At 45.9% G+C, this 17543-nt stretch overlaps 2 protein-coding genes across 7 annotated transcripts in view; both read right to left on the reverse strand.

Annotated features, from left to right (window-relative positions):
- The window catches only part of AKNA (AT-hook transcription factor), a 58086-nt gene extending 50244 nt beyond the window's left edge, over nt 1-7842 (reverse strand). For both annotated transcript variants that reach the window (XM_083597149.1, XM_083597148.1), the window contains exon 1: nt 7608-7842. The gene's annotated coding sequence lies outside the window, so the exon portion shown is untranslated. The remainder of the gene's footprint in view (nt 1-7607) is intronic.
- A 2161-nt stretch (nt 7843-10003) lies between these two features.
- The window catches only part of WHRN (whirlin), a 115982-nt gene continuing 108442 nt past the window's right edge, over nt 10004-17543 (reverse strand). For 3 of the 5 annotated variants that reach the window (XM_083597256.1, XM_083597254.1, XM_083597252.1), the window contains 3 exons: nt 14066-14274; nt 12146-12268; nt 10004-10946 (listed from right to left, as the gene is read on the reverse strand). In XM_083597256.1, coding sequence (XP_083453382.1) covers nt 10764-10946; nt 12146-12268; nt 14066-14274 — 515 coding nt within the window. In that variant the 3' untranslated portion in view covers nt 10004-10763. The remainder of the gene's footprint in view (nt 10947-12145; nt 12269-14065; nt 14275-17543) is intronic. The other 2 variants (XM_083597255.1, XM_083597253.1) reach the window with 1 other exon arrangement.

Genomic DNA, 17543 nt, shown 5'->3' on the forward strand with positions numbered 1-17543 from the left:
CTTCCCCTACCCACCTGGCTGGCTGCTATGAGAACAGGGTCCTGAACTAGATGTGCCACTGGCCTGATCCAGCAGGCTCTTATTACTTTCAGAGGGTGGAAGCAAGCAGATCAGTGGTGGTGGTGGTGGTGGTGGTGGGAAGGTGGAGGAAGAGTAGCTGCATCTGCCTGCTTGCTCTCTGACAAGCAAGCAGCTGTCAGCCACACTGAGAAACAGGAAGAGCTATGGATGGAGGTGGAATAACTGAAGGTGGTGATGGGAGGTAATGTCCTACTCAAAAGACCCTCCAAAATCTGAGCCAACACTATTTACTAATGTCACCTTTAAAGCTGTATTCAAATATGAGAAGACAAATCATAACAGAAGCATGGAGGAACATAAGCTGACTTATATGACATAAGTCAGACCACTGCTCTAACTAGATCAATATTGTCTACATTGACTGGCAGCATCTCTCCATGGGTCAGACAGGGCATTTGAGATGATTTGAGATGTATGCAAAAAAGTTCCTGGTTTGACCCCTGTCATCTCCACAAAGCCTGGGAGAGACCCTGCCTGAAACCCTGGAGAGCCACTGCCAGCCAGTGTAAACAGTAATGAGCTAGATCATGGGCAGGCAACCTAAGGCCCAGGGGCTGGATCCTGCCCAATCGCCTTCTAAATCCGGCCCGCAGACGGTCTAGGAATCAGCGTGTTTTTACATGAATAGAATGTGTCCTTTTATTTAAAATGCATCTCTGGGTTATTTGTGGGGCAAAGGAATTCATTCATCCCCCCACCCACCCCAAAAAAATATAGTCCGGCCCCCCACAAGGTCTGAGGGACAGTGGACTGGCCCCCTGCTGAAAAAGTTTCCTGACCCCTGAGCTAGATGGACGATTGGTCTAACTATATAAAGCAACTTGTTATGTCCTGAACCATGTTGAATACTATGCCCATTGTTACTCCAATGCAAAATGTATAAAGAAGTTTGCAGGTACGTTGTACCCTTCTTCATATTGAAAAGAAATTGTCAAATTTAGACAACAAACAGCACGCAAAAAATTTTGTTTTCCCGCATTCTACTGAAGGATCCCTGCTTCTTTCTCTCCCTGCTCCCCTCCCTCTCAAGTACTTAAAAATTTTGCTATCAGAACACGAAGCATCAATCCAGTTCCGTTTTGAGCAAAGAAAGTCCTTTTAAACAACTAGTGAGAGTTCCTCTGTCTGCTTTCCCCAGAAATACACTGCATCCTGCCACCAGCATGCACTGTATAGAAAAAGGCCAGTTAAGAGGAATCTTACATTTCTCCCCGCCCCTTGCAGTTTAGAGAAGTCAGCTTTGCTAATCAGATTATTCATCTTCCCCAGCCACAGACTCCTCTCCCTCCTAAGCGCTCTGTTCAGCTGCTCACCTCCCTCCTCAAGTATGTCCAAGAGGCACAAAACAGGAAAGAAATCATCTGTTTTCCCAATTCTGTGCCCCTCTGTTCCTGGATTCCTTTTTTTTTTAAATGTTACCTACTTTATACAGTATTTTGGAAAGTTGTTTGTTTGGCCTCATCTGCACAGTATGTTCAAAGCTGTATCATTATCACTTTAAAAAGTTGTGGGCTCTCCAAAGGAATCCTGGGAAACAGAGAGCTGCTAGAAGAAGCACGTTCCCCTCACAGAGCTACAGTGTTTATCAGTCCATCTTACCAGGGAAATGAGCCTGGGAAACTATGAGAATGTGTGATCCCGGCTTGTTGGTGGGTTTAAATGGGACAAGTATCAGAAAATAAGGGCTGTTTGTATACAGCGGTACCTTGGGTTAAGAACTTAATTCGTTCCGGTGGTCCGTTCTTAACCTGAAACTGCTTTTAACCTGAAGTACCACTTTAGCTAATGGGGCCTCCCACTGCCACCGGAGCACGATTTCTGTTCTCATCCTGAAGCAAAGTTCTTAACCCGAGGTACTATTTCTGGGTTAGTGGAGTCTGTAACCTGAAGCCTCTGTAACCCGAGGTACCACTATATAGTAAACTTCAGGTCTGGGAGTGGGGGCAAATGGGGCCCTCTGACCAGCCCTTGGGACTGTGTCCAAGCATCACCCCCTCCCCAGCCACATCCACTACTGGCTCAGCTTTGCAACCTCTTTGCGTGTTTTGACCTTGCTGCAATGTGCAATGTGTAGTAACATGTTACAGCTTAATATACATATTGAGTGACTATCATGGGTAGGCAAACTAAGGCCCGGGGGCCAGATCCGGCCCAATCGCCTTCTAAATCCAGCCGGCAAATCAGCGTGTTTTCACATGAGTAGAATGTGTCCTTTTATTTAAAATGCATCTCTGGGTTGTTTGTGGGGCCTGCCTGCTGTTTTTTACATGAGTAGAATGTGTGCTTTTATTTAAAATGCATCTCTGGGTTATTTGTGGGGCACAGGAAATCATTCATTATTATTTTTCCAAAATATAGTCCGGCCCCCCCACAAGGTCTGAGGGACAGTGGACTGGACCCCTGCTGAAAAAGTTTGCTGACCCCTGGACTAGATAATACTGATTTTTGTTTGCCTCGATGGAGGACAGAGGTGTGTGTGTACATATGTGTGTCTATACTGTATATACATGTACATGAAAACAAACACGCCTGCTATGTCTGCAGCACAAAAGTGACCTCTTCCGGGTAGAAAGATAAATTTTAATTGCTCCACCCACTTTTGCCTCTGGCCCCGCCTACCACTGGGATGTGATGTGGCTTAGAGAAAGTTGCCCAGAAGGGAATGCGGCTCTTGGGCTGAAAATGACTCCCTACTTCAGTTATATAGGAATGTTTGGAGGCTATGCTATGATAGTGAATCATAGACATACAGTGGTACCTCGGGTTAAGTACTTAATTCGTTCCGGAGGTCCGTACTTAACCTGAAACTGTTATTAACCTGAAGCACCACTTTAGCTAATGGGGCATCCTGCTGCCGCCGCACCGCCAGAACACGATTTCTGTTCTCATCCTGAAGCAAAGTTCTTAACCTGAAGCACTATTTCTGGGTTAGCGGAGTCTGTAACCTGAAGTGTATGTAACCTGAAGTGTATGTAACCTGAGGTACCACTGTATTGTGGACCACCCTTCCCCTCCAGGTAGTACGGTCAAAGTACCAAAATGATGAGACTTTGAGTTAAACCATATTATGCAACCAATTACAGGATTAAGTCCCAAAGATCTCAGCCCGGCTCACTTCCAAAGAATGGTGCTTAAAGATTAAGACACGTGGCTGCAATTTATTGGCAAGGAAAGTTTTATGAAATCCAGACATGAATTATCTCTGCGCTCTTAAAATATTGTTATTAATGTTATTAATGTTAGGCAGGCACTTTCCGTGCACTGTTTTCAGCTCCTGCTGAATTTTCTGTTTTGTGTTTTGACAAACCTCCCCAGGCATCAAAGTTTAACGTGCAGCAATTTTAACACTACATTTTATTACGCATATTAGTTTTTTTTAAAAAAAACCAAACCAAAAAACTATTACTGGCTTCATTCATTATTTTGATATTTTTAAATAAATAAATGATTTTAATGTTTGCATTTATCACTGTTTTAAAAATGAATGTTTTAGATCATTCTCCATAGACCACTGTGATATTTTCTGTCATGTAAGGGGTGTGTATTTTTTAGAATCATAAAATCAAAGAATTGTAGATTTCAAAGGTACCCTAAGGATTATCTAGTCCAACCCCTCTGCAATGCAGGAATATGCTGCTGTCCCATATGGGGATCAATCCTTCAACTCTGGTGTTATCAGCACCACAGTCTAACCAACTGAGTTAGTCAAATAAATAAATAAATAAATAAGCAAGCAGCTTAAGGTGGAGAAGTACATTTTTAATTTCAACCCATCACTCATCTTTGATTTCTAAACCAGTGGATTTTTAAACCAGTTGCACTCCATCCAGAGGAAATTTGGTCAGTTATTTACTTATTAGTATTTATGTCAAGTACTTACATACTGATTTTCATCAGAACAGATCCCCAAGTGATTTCCAAAAAAAAAAAAAAGCAATAAAGCAGTAAAAATTAAATACAGTGTGGAAAACATCAAAATCCATAAACAGTATAATATATAAGGCATCAAACTCTGTAACACAGAATTCAGCTCATTCAGTATGCTGGCCACTTACTCAATATCTACAGTCCAGCTGTGGGAGAGCTGAGAAGCAGAGCACTCTCCCTGTTCTCAAGGACAGCCCTGAGAACAGCACTGAGTTCCGTTCTCAGCTGATTAGTTCTTCTTTTGAAAGTAAGCATATGGGATTTTTTATTATTTTATAAAAAATAGAAACTAAAAGGTCTTCCAAACTTAAACTTAAGTGTGAGGATGTCATTTGCTTTTAACATTTTTGAAACTGATAGGAAATGTTTTAAAAGTCAGCTTTACAGCTTTGCTGCGTGATCTGAGATCACATAAATTTTGCAAAGTGGGTGGCTTGATAATTTTAACTTCTGCTTGGCATGTGGCATATTTTGCTTGATTTAAAAACCAAATCTTTGAAAATGAACCCTTTAATCAGAGCAGATGGGAACCTGTGGCCCTCTAGATATTGCTGGACTCCATCTCCCAACATCTGCAGTCACTGACCATGCTGATTGGGGCTGATGCGAGTTGGAGTCTAACAACTTTTGGAGGCAACAGGCTGGGTTAAGACTACAGTACGACAAGGAAACTTGTGTGTGTGTGTGTGTGTGTGTGTGAGAGAGAGAGAGAGAGAGAGAGAGACAGAGAGAGAGAGAGAGAGACAGAGAGAGAGACAGAGAGAGAGAGAGAGAGAGAGAGACAGAGAGAGAGAGAGACAGAGAGAGAGAGAGAGACTGTACAGTCAGAACATTATATAACACAGAATTTCTCCTTTCTTCTGTACCCAGCTGTGTTTCACATGGTTTGTGTACCATCTGGATACCTCTAGGTTATACTGCAAAGCCACAGACACAGACACACATGTACCCCAGGAGGTAATAAATGAACCCAGAGTTTGCAATGTCACTCACTGGAGCTTTAGATCAAAGACAAAAAACTCTGTTAGCTGAGCAACTCATGAGAACATTCTGGTTGTTGATGGTGGTACTGCAACAGAGAAGCTTTCAAGTCTCAAATTCTATAAAGCATGAAAGTATGATTGATGTATTTTTTATTTATTTATTACATAGATAGCCTTAAGAATTTTTTTTTTTTTTACAGCGAAAAGGATATGAGCCTTTGACTTAAGCTGCTGTTATGTGTCAGAGACTCATCTTTCCATCTGTAAACTGGGATCTCTGATTGAGCCAGCAATCACCCTGCCAATATTTGTTCTAGGGGTAATGGGATAGTGTAAAAAATAATAATAGCAATACCATGCAAAGGACCACATGACTCGTTTGCTTACTTCTTAGGAGATGCACTGAGTATGACTAACATTGGATGCAACCAGAGTAGACCCACTGCAATCGACAGACCCTACTCACTTAGGTCCAACACATTTAGGATAACACTACTGTAGGCTTACTGCCTAAACCAAAACTTCCCTCTGAAAGGAGGAGGGGGAACTGGAATGTTTATTATGTTGCATATTGAATACCGTTAATAAAGCTGGATATTTGTTGGCCAACACCCCCACCTCCTTAAAAGAAAATCAGAGAGGAAGCCTGGAATTTCCTGTAATGGCATGGCATGGCGAAAGTGGATTGAGAGAAGTCCCCCCCCCCATTACACAAAACTTGTGGATAATCAATGAAGCTGAATTTTGGAAGATTCAAAACAGATAAACTAAAGTACTTCTTCATGCAGTGCCCTGTTAACCTATGGAACTCACACCCACAAGGGGCAGTGATGGCCACCAAGAAGAAGAGTAGGAGTTTGGATTTGATATCCCGCTTTATCACTAACCTAAGGATTCTCAAAGTGGCTAACAATCTCTTTTCCCTTCCTCCCCCACAATAAACACTCTGTGAGGTGAGTGGGGCTGAGAGACTTCAGAGAAGTGTGACTAGCCCAAGGTCACCCAGCAGCTGCATGGGGAGGAGCAGAGACGTGACGGTTCACCAGATTACAAGTCTGCCGCTCTTAACCACTACATGGCTTTAAAATTCATGGAGAAGGCTATCAATGGTTACTAGCCATTATGGCTACGTATTTTCTGCCTCCATGGTCAGAGGCAGGAATGTTTCTGAATACCAGTTGCGGGAAACCACAGGAGGGAAAGTGTTCTTGTGCTCGATTCCTGCTTGCTGGTTTCCCATGATAGTCACTGTGAGAACAGGATGCTGGGCTAGATGGGATGATCCAGCAGCTAGATGGCCTGATCCAGCAGGTGCAATGTTCTTAAGGGGGCAGACAGCTCTTTTGCCCCCAGTCATGTGGGAAAATTTAGGCAGTTGCCTGTTGCTCAGTTTAACTTACACACATAAGCCTGGTGTCATTGCAAAGCATAACTACAGTAGTACCTCGGGTTACATACACTTCAGGTTACAGACTCCGCTAACCCAGAAATAGTACCTCGGGTTAAGAACTTTGCTTCAGGATGAGAACAGAAATCGCATGGTGGTGGCACAGCAGCAGCGGGAGGCCCCATTAGCTAAAGTGGTGCTTCAGGTTAAGAACAGTTTCAGGTTAAGAATGGACCTCCAGAACAAATTAAGTACTTAACCCGAGGTACCACTGTACTTAGAAATAAATCCCACTGAGTTCCATGGGACTTACTCCTGGGTAAGTGTACAGGCAGAATTGCAGCCTCAGTAACTAACTGGTTTCCTTCCCCTCTTCCACTTCCCCTGGAACTAAGAAGGAAAGTCTAAAAACTCTTTCAAAGAGAAGCAAGCAGATGAACTCACCAGCCTTAGGTTGTTCCCTTCGGTTGCTTAGCAAGTAGCCAGATACTAACAAAACTTCCCTGCAGCCAATGCCTTTTCCCTTTAAGATGCAACCACAGCAACAACAGGTTCTTCTCCCGCTTTGGGAGAAACAACACACAGAAGGCAGCGCACAATCCTTACCCTCGAAGAACTGTAGAGTAGGAAGAGACCTCGAGGGTGCTCTAGTCCAACCCCCGGCAATGCAGGAATCTCAACACGAGGTTCCCCATCCAATTTGAAAGCATACCGGACCCCGCTTAGCTTTGCAGATATGCTAGTAGTTTTAGCGCTGCATCACTCGTTAAGTCTGCAACCCTGCATGCAACCTTAACTTGGATGTAACATCCCACTGACACAGCGGGACCTACTCCTGAGTAAGCAAGCATCGACGTGTGCTACGAAGATTATTCTTTATTAAAAGAGAAAGATTTCATTTTCTAAGTTGAGCCTTCTGGAAAATCAGGCATAATTGAAATAAACATGAAAAGGGGGAGTGATGCACAACTGGCGACATATTAGGGCCACCTTCTCAACTTTTTTCTCTCTTTTTCTCAAGAAAAGAGAAAGCGGATCTCGAGGGGGGAGATGGGGGGGGGTCAAAGCGCCACTGAATGATTTCTCAGTGATGGGGGTGGGTGGCAGGGATTTATCCTGGGCTGCCTCCCCACCTCTTTTAAAGACAGTCTCTCTAACGCGCCCCTTCCCCACATAGAGTCCTTTCCCGAGAGCCGCAAAACGCGGGGTCTCCAGAGCCGGCTACTCACCTGAAGAGACCAGCTTTTCCTTCCGCTCTCCGCGCGCGACAAAGTTTCCGTTCTTCTCTTCCTCCAGCTGCGCCTTCGCGGGCGAGAAAAGAGCGCTTGGCCCCTTTAGTCAATTTCCTGGAGTTGCAACTTTGGCGGCTAACAATAGTCTCCTCCAATACTGGGCAGGCAGATAGCCAGGGATGGAAGAGGCCGGGCTTGGTGGGTCATCTGCATAATACGCCCTCAAGGCTCCTCCTCCCACATCCGCTCGCGTCCGTTAGCAAAGAAGCGGAGTATGCTCTGAAATTCAATGACTGCTAAAAGCGGGACAGTTCTTGCTAAATTGGGATTGGTCGGAAATCGAGGCGGGGCTGAATTTGCATGCAGAGCGACGCGTAAAAAAAAAAAGAACCGCTTCTTTTTTTTCCTCGCCAGAACGTGGGGGACTCTCCCCACCCGCTGGATTTTGCAAAACACATAGTACAGTAATCCCGAAGTGGAGCTGGGCGGGACTGTGGTCCTCCAGATGCTGTTGGACTACAGCTCCCATCAGCCCAGCCAACAACCCTAGTGTAAACCAAGTTTCCTCCTTTTCCCCTCAAAGATTTCATGGTATCAATGTTCGGTTTGTGTTGTTGTTTTTTTGTGTGCATATATAGTTTGCTCTGCAGCAGCAGCAGAAGAAGGAGAAATGTTGTTTCATTTATATTTTTGTTTGCTAAAACCTACTTAAGGTTTTCGTAAAGTTGAAAAGATAAACTGTGTTTCAATAAAAGCTAAAAGACCCTCATTTTGCAAAACTCCTCTGTACCATCTTTTATTTCATATAGGGTGCTGCATTTAGGAGTTTTTGCCCATCTCTGCTCCTCATGACCTGAGAAGGCTGTGTGGGTGAACGGGGTGGGGAGCTTGTTTTCAGCTGATTTTATAAAATGTGCATTTAACTGCAGCTAAAAATAAACATTCGCTTGTTTGCACTAATGCGAATCTTCTGAGCTGGAAAAATCCAAGGTTTTCACTGTGTGGAATTTGTGGGGTAATAAACAGAAAGCATGCCCATCTTTTCAGTTAGATGTAGTAGTCGTCACTGATGTGTGCATTTTGTTCTTTTAAATATACAGTGGTACCTCGGGTTACAGACGCTTCAGGTTACAGACTCTGCTAACCCAGAAATAGTACCTCGGGTTAAGAACTTTGCTTCAGGATGAGAACAGAAATCGCGCAGCAGTGGCACAGCAGCAGCAGGAGGCCCCATTAGCTAAAGTGGTGCTTCAGGTTAAGAACAGTTTAAGGTTAAGAATGGACCTCCAGAACGAATTAAGTTCTTAACCCAAGGTACCACTGTACTGATATTGTCATGGACTGGCTGGATGTAGATTTGTCAGGCATCAGCTGGGGAACCCCCAAGGGAACCCCCAGGAGGAGGGAATCAGGGAATTGGTGGTGGGACAATGTATGGTCAGAGGGAGAAAAGGGAGCAGACTGGGAGAAGGTGTTGAAAGCTGAAGAGGTAACAGGAAATGAGCAGGAAAGGCAGTCAGAAAGCAGTCCAGAGGCAGAGACACAAGCTGCATCAGGAGAGGAGGGAGGTCAAGAGGCAGAGATGAGTTAGGCTGGTAAGGAAGCCAGGCTGTCTCCCCTTCCTGCTGCGACCAGCTATCATCCCCCTTCATCTCCCAGAACCTGAAGAGGTATGCAAAGGGCAGAGCAAAGACAGACAAGATGATGACGAGCCTCAGATTGCTTGGGAAGGAACAGGGGAAGGAGGACACTTAATGAGCTGTGGGAAGACGGACACCTTTGGTCCATGTAACTGCCTCATAAGGGCAAGTTCTACTGGGGAACATTCTTTTGCCTGGGGTCGGCATTTTCTTAAGGGCAACCTTGACATGCCAGTGATGGGCGGGGGCCAGAAGCAGAAGTGGGTTCGTTCCATGGGCTAGTTTCTATATGCACACAGCCCTCTCTATCCTCCACCCAGACAAGCAAGAGGTATTGTCAAGAGTTAAAGGACACATCCTAGCCAGGCAAAAACACTCAAGGAGGGTGTTGTCTGGGGAGAGTACTGAGGACTAAATAGAGAGTGCTGGAGGCCTGCATTTGGCCTCCTAGGTCTGAGAAGAAGAAGAAGATGAGTTTGGATTTGATATCCCGCTTTATCACTACCCGAAGGAGTCTCAAAGCGGCTAACATTCTCCTTTCCCTTCCTCCCCCACAGCAAACACTCTGTGAGGTGAGTGGGGCTGAGAGACTTCAGAGAAGTGTGACTGGCCCAAGGTCACCCAGCAGCTGCATGTGGAGGAGCGGGGAAGCGAACCCGGTTCACCAGATTACGAGTCCACCGCTCTTAATCACTACACCACACTGGCTCTCTCCCCACCCTGTTATAACCAATCAAACAAGTTGTCATTTCCTAACGTGTTTCATTTATTGAAAAATTAAAAGCACAAGCTCTTTCATATATAAATACAGTGACATTGCTGGCCATTTACAAGGCATTGTTCATGGCAGGCTGTGAATGGGTGGGAAGGCAGAGTATAAGAACCTCACGCCAGGTGTGTCACAGAGGTTAAACCCCAAAGCATTACAAATGGCGCCCCCTGGAAGCCCCTCTCTCCTCTAGGACTGCTCGAGAAGTGGAGGTGGGCTCTTCCCTCACCCAACCCACAGGTGCTCTGAAGCAGGTGCAAAATGCTACTGTACGGTGCAAGCAATGGAAGAGCTATAGAGGGTGGGGTGAGGTATTCAGACAAGTGACTGGCCAAGTCATTCAAACACAGAGACAAAATAGGCAGAGATGGGACATCTACGCCATAGTTCACCAACCAGATGAGAATGGTTTATGGAAAGAACTATTATCAGGAGGTGACTGACTCTCTTTGTTTCTCCTCTATGTTCCATTGCTCTTTGTTCCCACAGACCACCCAGCTGGGCTCAGTCTTGGAGTGGTAGCAGAGAAGCTGCTTTGAGTACCAGTGCAACAACCCAAAGCATATATCCTGCATGTGCTCTGTGTGCGGCATGCGTACATGTGTTGCTGGGCTTCAGGTGGGAGTTATCTGGGTCTTGTGATAGTGCACGTGTACTAACATGCACATGACAGTCTATTCGAACCCTTGTTCTTGCTTTGTTTCTTTCTTGCATTTGGCTTTTGGACCTTTCTGGGCCCTATCCCTAAAGTGAGACATTAAACTCAGTGACTAGGAAATCAACACAGTCCTTGTCCTTTGCTTTAAATGCCTCGGCGATGATGCGAGCTGCTTCCCGGTGCTCTTTCCCATGCATTGCCACTCCATTCACCTCCAGGATCACGTGGCCCACCTTCAGCTTCCCACAGTTGTGGGCAGAGCCTCCCCTCTGGAGCAGGAGCAGAAGAAAGAAAGAAGGTATTAAGAGGCAGAACGAGCTGATATATTGTTGTGAGTTTTGCTCACAACAATCGTAACATTGACTTTCAATTTCATTTTGCACATTATTCAGAGAACTGTGGTTATTGGGTGGTTGATAAAGAGATTAAAATAAATGAATAAAATACATGTGTTAACAATAATGCAGAACTTAAAAACAACAACAAGTACTTTGCTCAGTTAATTGCAGGAACATTTTAGTCAATCAAATTCATTATACAGTTATACCTCGGGTTACAGATGCTTCGGGTTGCGCATTTTTGGGTTGTGCACCATGCCAAACCAGGAAGTACCGGAACAGGTTACTTCCAGGTTTCGTCGCTCACGCATGCGCAGAAGCACTAAATCGCGCTTTGCACATGTGCAGAAGAGCTGAATCGCAACCCACGCGTGTGCAGATGCGACACTGTGGGTTATGAATGTTGCGGGTTGTGAATGTGTCTCCTGCATGGATCACGTTCGCAACCCAAGCATCCACTATAAATTCCATTGAACACAGTGGGATTCATTCACGTACTGTAGGGTTGAATGCTGAAGGTCTGCACTCCCCTTTAAGGAGTGTCTCAGCAGTTTTTCCTTCTGTGTTTAGTGGCTGGTGCAGGGATGTTGAGCCAGGGTGAGGGGAGAGAGAAATGACCAGAGAGGATGCATTTGCTCCAAAAACCTAAATATGTCCACGGACCTATAAAGGTTGGAACTGCCATGGAAGCACAACTTGGAAACTGCCAAGGGTCTTGGCAGACCACTTAATTATTCTTCTGACTCTTTAGCAAATGTAAAGCACCATGCCAGATGCTGCATGCTTTTTAATTGTATTTCAGTGCTTCTTTTATTTCTTGTATACTGCATTTTATTACATCTTACAGAATTCAAAACGTAATACCATGAAATCCAAGGTAAGAAATAGAAACGTAGCCTAAAGTCAATATGAATATTGAATGCATAGGGTGTGCCAGCTCTTTTCTTCAACCACAAGTTCATAGACATGCTGCAGACCTCCTGAATGAAGGGCTGGTGGTTCATGGACCACAGCTGGGGAACCTCCTCATCTACTCAGCGCAGGCTGCAGCCTTGCTCTGATACATTTCTAATCATTTTGGACCCTGAAAGAGATGTACCTGCCACTGACTGCGAGCACCAGTCACTTACCTGTATGGTCACAATACGAGGCAACGGCTGGCGAGTGTTGGCTCCTCCCTCAATGGCAATGCCCAAGGTGGGGGCACTTTTTGTCACCCGAATCAGGTGGGATGTTGGTTCCAGGAGACCTGGCTGTGGTGGAGGAGAAAAAGAGCACGACAACCCAGGGTTATTATTTACTTCTTCTGTCCCACTCCTGCAAAGCTTTTGCTCCCTTTTTACTATTTGAATATAAATTAGCCCCCCTTCCCCCAGTTCAGGATTCATGACTTTACTTTAAAACACAATATTGTGGCCAACTACACCTTGAATGGTGCTCCAGAAACAAAGGGACAACCAGGATTAGGAGGAGCTTGGGGTGAAAGCTGAAGCTGTCACTCAATTGTGAACTCCCTCCCAGCCCAACACCTTCCAGCATTTCTCCTTTCAGAAGTTCTAAATCATGGGTAGGCAAACTAAGGCCCATATCCGGCCCAATCGCCTTCTAAATCTGGCCCGCAGACAGTCCAGGTATCAGCATGTTTTTACATGAGTAGAATGTGTGCTTTTATTTAAAATGCATCTCTGGGTTATTTGTGGGGCATAGGAATTCGCTCATATTTTCCCCCCAAAATATAGTCTGGCCCCCCACGAGGTCTGAGGGTCCCTGCTGAAAAAGTTTGCTGACTCCTGAAACTAAAGCATTTCTCCTTTTAGAAAGCATGAGCTATGCTGCCCTCTCGTGGAATAGTCTTCAATTGGCATTGCTTCAGCTACTTTTATATATGCAACTGTTTTATCAACGTTTCCATTATATTGTTGGTCACGTTGGGATGCCTCCTGGTGATATCTAAATTAAGAACAAGGACAGGGGCATATATGTAACCCCAACCTCCATAAAAGAAAAGCCAGGATAGATAATTAAACACCACCATATAGTGCTGATCGCCGAAGAATTGATGCTTTTGAATTATGGTGCTGGAGGAGACTCTTGAGAGTCCCATGGACTGCAAGAAGATCAAACCTATCCATTCTTAAGGAAATCAGCCCTGAGTGCTCACTGGAAGGACAGATCGTGAAGCTGAGACTCCAATACTTTGGCCACCTCATGAGAAGAGAAGACTCCCTGGAAAAGACCCTGATGTTGGGAAAGATGGAGGGCACAAGGAGAAGGGGACAACAGAGGACGAGATGGTTGGACAGTGTTCTCGAAGCTACCAGCATGAGTTTGTCCAAACTGCAGGAGGCAGTGGAAGACAGGAGTGCCTGGCGTGCTCTGGTCTAGGGGGTCATGAAGAGTCGGACACGACTAAACAACTAAACAACAACAACAACAACAACTCTGGGATACTGAGGGGACTGTACACACAGGAAGGTGTTGGAAGACTGGAGAAGAACCCAGTGTAAGAGGTGAGGAAGGTACGAAATCCCAGGATAGGAGGCTGGGAGAAGAATAAAAACAGTGGAAGAGGGGCCTGAGGAGTGTGTGGGCATGCAGGGAAGGAGGTTCCTAGCCACTGCGACCCAGTGTGAAAAGGCATGATTTTGCACCCCTCCTGGACCTGTGCCGTTGGCAGGGGCCAACCCCTAAGTACACCTCTGAACAAGAACCTCTGTCTCACTTACAAATTAGAGCCTCTGCTTATGTGTTTTGGAGCAGGAGCTGAGACAGCCACCTGTCAGCAATTCTGAGCTAGGTGGACCAGTGAGGCTGTTGGGATTTTTGACTACGTGCTGTTTGATGCAGCTTCCCACAGAAGCAATTAAGAAGTTGTCCAAAGGCCCGGAAGACTGAGCAGGGGGAGTTTTTCTGCCTAGAGATATGGGACCTTGGATACAACTCTGCTATTGGATACCAACCCTTCGCCTGGTCCTTTGAAAGTGGCTCAGGACTGACCTCCCCCACATGTTACTTTTGTTTCCCATGGCTGGTACCCAGTGATGTCTTACCGGCTTGGGGCCTGCCTCTAAGGGCCCGTCAGCCTTCAGTGGTGCTTCCTGCAGGCTCTTGCTTTTTATGGGACCCTGCGGCCGGCTCCTGTCTTTGGCGCTGAGCTCTGTGTCCCCGATGTCCACACCGCTGTCCTCACTGAGGGTCTGCCCACTGTCCGAAAGCTGAGAGAGTGTCGAGGCTGCGGCAGACGACAATGGGAAAAAGGCTGTTAAGAAAGCGCCAGAGGAGAGGAATCAGGCTGACTGTCGGAGGTGGAATTTGTAAGGAGCCCTGATCTAATTAGGCCACATCAAACATTGGAAGCACATTTATAGTGCATTGCTTCCCCCAAAGAACACTGGGAACTGTAGTTTGATAAGTGTAGTGGGAACTGTCGTTCCATGAGGGGCAATCTACTGTTTCCAGGATTTGTTGTGGGCAGCCATTGCGCAAATGTTTTGGGGTGGTCACACAACCTGTAATTTCCTGCTGAAATCCTTTACCGTGTTATGGCACAAATGTTCTGGTTTATTCTTGTCTGTCCCATGTTCGCTGTGCTACAGTTCCCTTCCGGACAGCACCGGGGATGAATCGTGGAACAAACTGAAGCAGAAGAAGCCTGCCGCTAAGACACTATCACTGTGTCAAGGGTATGCTGCTGCACACTGTGCCCACAATCAAGCACCAGTCTGGAGGGGCCTGGATAACCCAAACACATTAAACACAGCGCTGGATAAGCTCTGAAGTCTATAGCAAGATCTGACAACCTTTTAAAGCCTTATGGGCACCTTTTGATTGTTGTGGGTGCCACTCTTTTTGGACACTATTTCTTCCTCCACTCACCAGCTGATGGGTGGGAGGTTTACATCCTGCTGCTCTTACTTCTGGATTGGACTGCAGAAAACCCTTAACAGTTTGGGACCAGTTTACTTGCTGGATCACCTTACCCCATATTTATGCCCACTGGCAGTGGCGGAGTTTCATGCTCCGGCACTGGGGGGGGGGGGAGAGAGCAGGCGGGGGTGAGGCTGGCGTGCGTCCTGGGGGCGTGACACCCCACCAGGATCACGCTGCCAGGGGCGGTACACTCCCGCCGCCCTCCTCTTCCTCCGCCAGTGCCCACTGGACTTTTTCAGTCTGCAGAACTGGCACCATCACAAGAATCATCTAATGCCCATTCCACACTTGCAAGGAATCAGTTCTTCACTCCAGTGGCACCTCCACTTTGGAACTCCCTATCCATTGCCATTAGGCATGCCCTTTTTCAGCATCTGCTAAAAGCTTTTTGGGTGTTGTTGTTTAAGCAAACCTGCCCAGACATGTAAACCTAACGTGCATTTTAACATTAATTTTAAAACTGCTGATTTTATTTTGAATATTTTCTTTTTGGCTAACTTATTGTTAACTTCTGATTTTATAGGGAACTTTAATGTACATTTCATGTAACCTGCTTAGAAGGTTTGATGATTTAATATAGTGCCAAATGAATAAATGAAAATGAATCGGTGAACTATGGCCTCTGTCGCTTTAAGATGCCCTACAGATCTTGAGACCCCCTCCTGTTTCCTGTGACGTTAGAACAGAATAAAATAGAGGAATAACAACAGTCTTAACAGGAAAGGGAAAAATCTATAAAAAGAAGGAACAAATGCATGTAGTTTAGCAAACAGTATCACAAGAGGGAAGCAAAATCACAGCTATAAATGTACTTGCAAGGTTCAGTGTGGAGGCGGGGGAGACTGGAGACTTTATCTGAGAAGTTTCACTCTGGAATCCTCATTATTAGAGTCCTATGCTAATTAGTGGATTTTCCCTTTCAAGTAGTGGTGCTGATCTCTGGTTAAGAGGAGATTGGGCAGAGCCTTCAAGTTAGGAATATTATGCGGCATTACAACCGCATACCCTCCAACATTCCTCAGATGAAAATAGGGACATTTCTCACTCCCCCCCCCAACCCTCCTTAACCTTCTCTCCCCCCCCCCCCATCATTTCCTATCAGGATAAGGGCAAGTGCCACCACCACTACACCAATGGGACACAGCTCACACACCCTCCCTTATCCTGAGAAAAACCCTTAATCCTGATTTCATTTTATTCTTTGGTAGATTTACAAAAAGGAAAACACACACCAATAAATAAAGTTTAGGAAGGGGCAAGATTAGATGCACACACACAAAGTACTTTTTTAATTAAAAAAAATCAAGACTCTTTGCACTCCACTCTACTCCCCCTTTCTTCCTGCCCTCTGCCTGCCCCTCAGAAGTGGTTCGTCACATGGGGCAGTGGCAGGCTCTCTGTTCTCCAACAGCTGTTATGAGCTGCTCAAGGGAAGAGGTTGGCAGAAGCAGCCATGGAGAGACACAGAGAAGCTTTTGTCATTCTGGGCCTATCCTTGGAAAACAGGGACACTTGGAGGGTATGTAACTGAGTCAGGACATTGGTTCTATCTAGTTTAGTATTGTCTACACTGACTGGCAGCAACTCTCCATGGTTTTAGTCAGAAGTCTTTTTCAGCCCCTCTTGGGAGATGATAGGAGATGCAGGGACCTTCTGCATGCAAAACAAATATGCTCTACCGCTGGATTGCGGCCCTTCCCCTTGAATATGTAGAGTTTTCAGAAGGGCACATTGGCTCTTAGCTACCAAGAGAAGGTGGCCCTCTTCAGTGGGGAGATTTGTCACCCCAATATCCCCCCCTTCATGTTTCTGCTGCTCTGATCCATATTGTAGCTAATTAGTTTCCATTAAGTGTATTTAATTGTTTGATTTTATATGTGTGTGTGATACCCCATCCACAATGAAACACACAAAAATCAAGTTGTGGTGTTTTGTGCCATCCAGAAATTTCAAGAGGTCACCTGCTTTTAGCATTTCAGTCTTGATACCAAGGGTCATGGTGTGAGCTCTGTGTTGCCCCTGCCCTACCTGCCTACCCAACGTACACTGTAACACACTCAGATAATCAGGTTCAAATCCCAGCTTCCTTGTAAAGTTCACATGAAATAATAGAATCATAAATTGTAGAGCTGGAAGGGACCGTGAAGGTCCTGTAGTCCAACCCCCTGCAACAGAGGAATATTTAGTTCAATGTGAAGCTCAAACGCACAACCCTGATATTATTATGCTTTACCCACTGAGCTATCACCGTGAGCCAATTACAAGCTCTCAGCCTAACCTACCTAACAGGATTGTTATGAGGAAAAAAGGTAAAAGTTACACCCCTTGTTTTGCCCAGTTTTGCCTGTGGTCCCTGCTCACCCATGGCATGCAGCCCCTGGAAGGTAGGTGGCCAGGACAGTGGCGAAGCTGCATGCTCCGGCACCGGGGGTGGAGAACAGGCAGGGGCGTGGCTGGTGCGCGTCCTGGGGGTGTGGTGTGTGCCCAGGGGCATGGCACGCTGCCCAAGGGAGCCTGGCGTGCATCCTGGGAGCATGGCATGTCACCTACGGGGGCATGGCACCCAGTGCATGGCACATGCCCGGGGGGCAGCCATGA

This window comes from Podarcis filfolensis (assembly GCF_964270895.1).
Source record: "Podarcis filfolensis genome assembly, chromosome: Z".
Classification (NCBI taxonomy): domain Eukaryota; kingdom Metazoa; phylum Chordata; class Lepidosauria; order Squamata; family Lacertidae; genus Podarcis; species Podarcis filfolensis.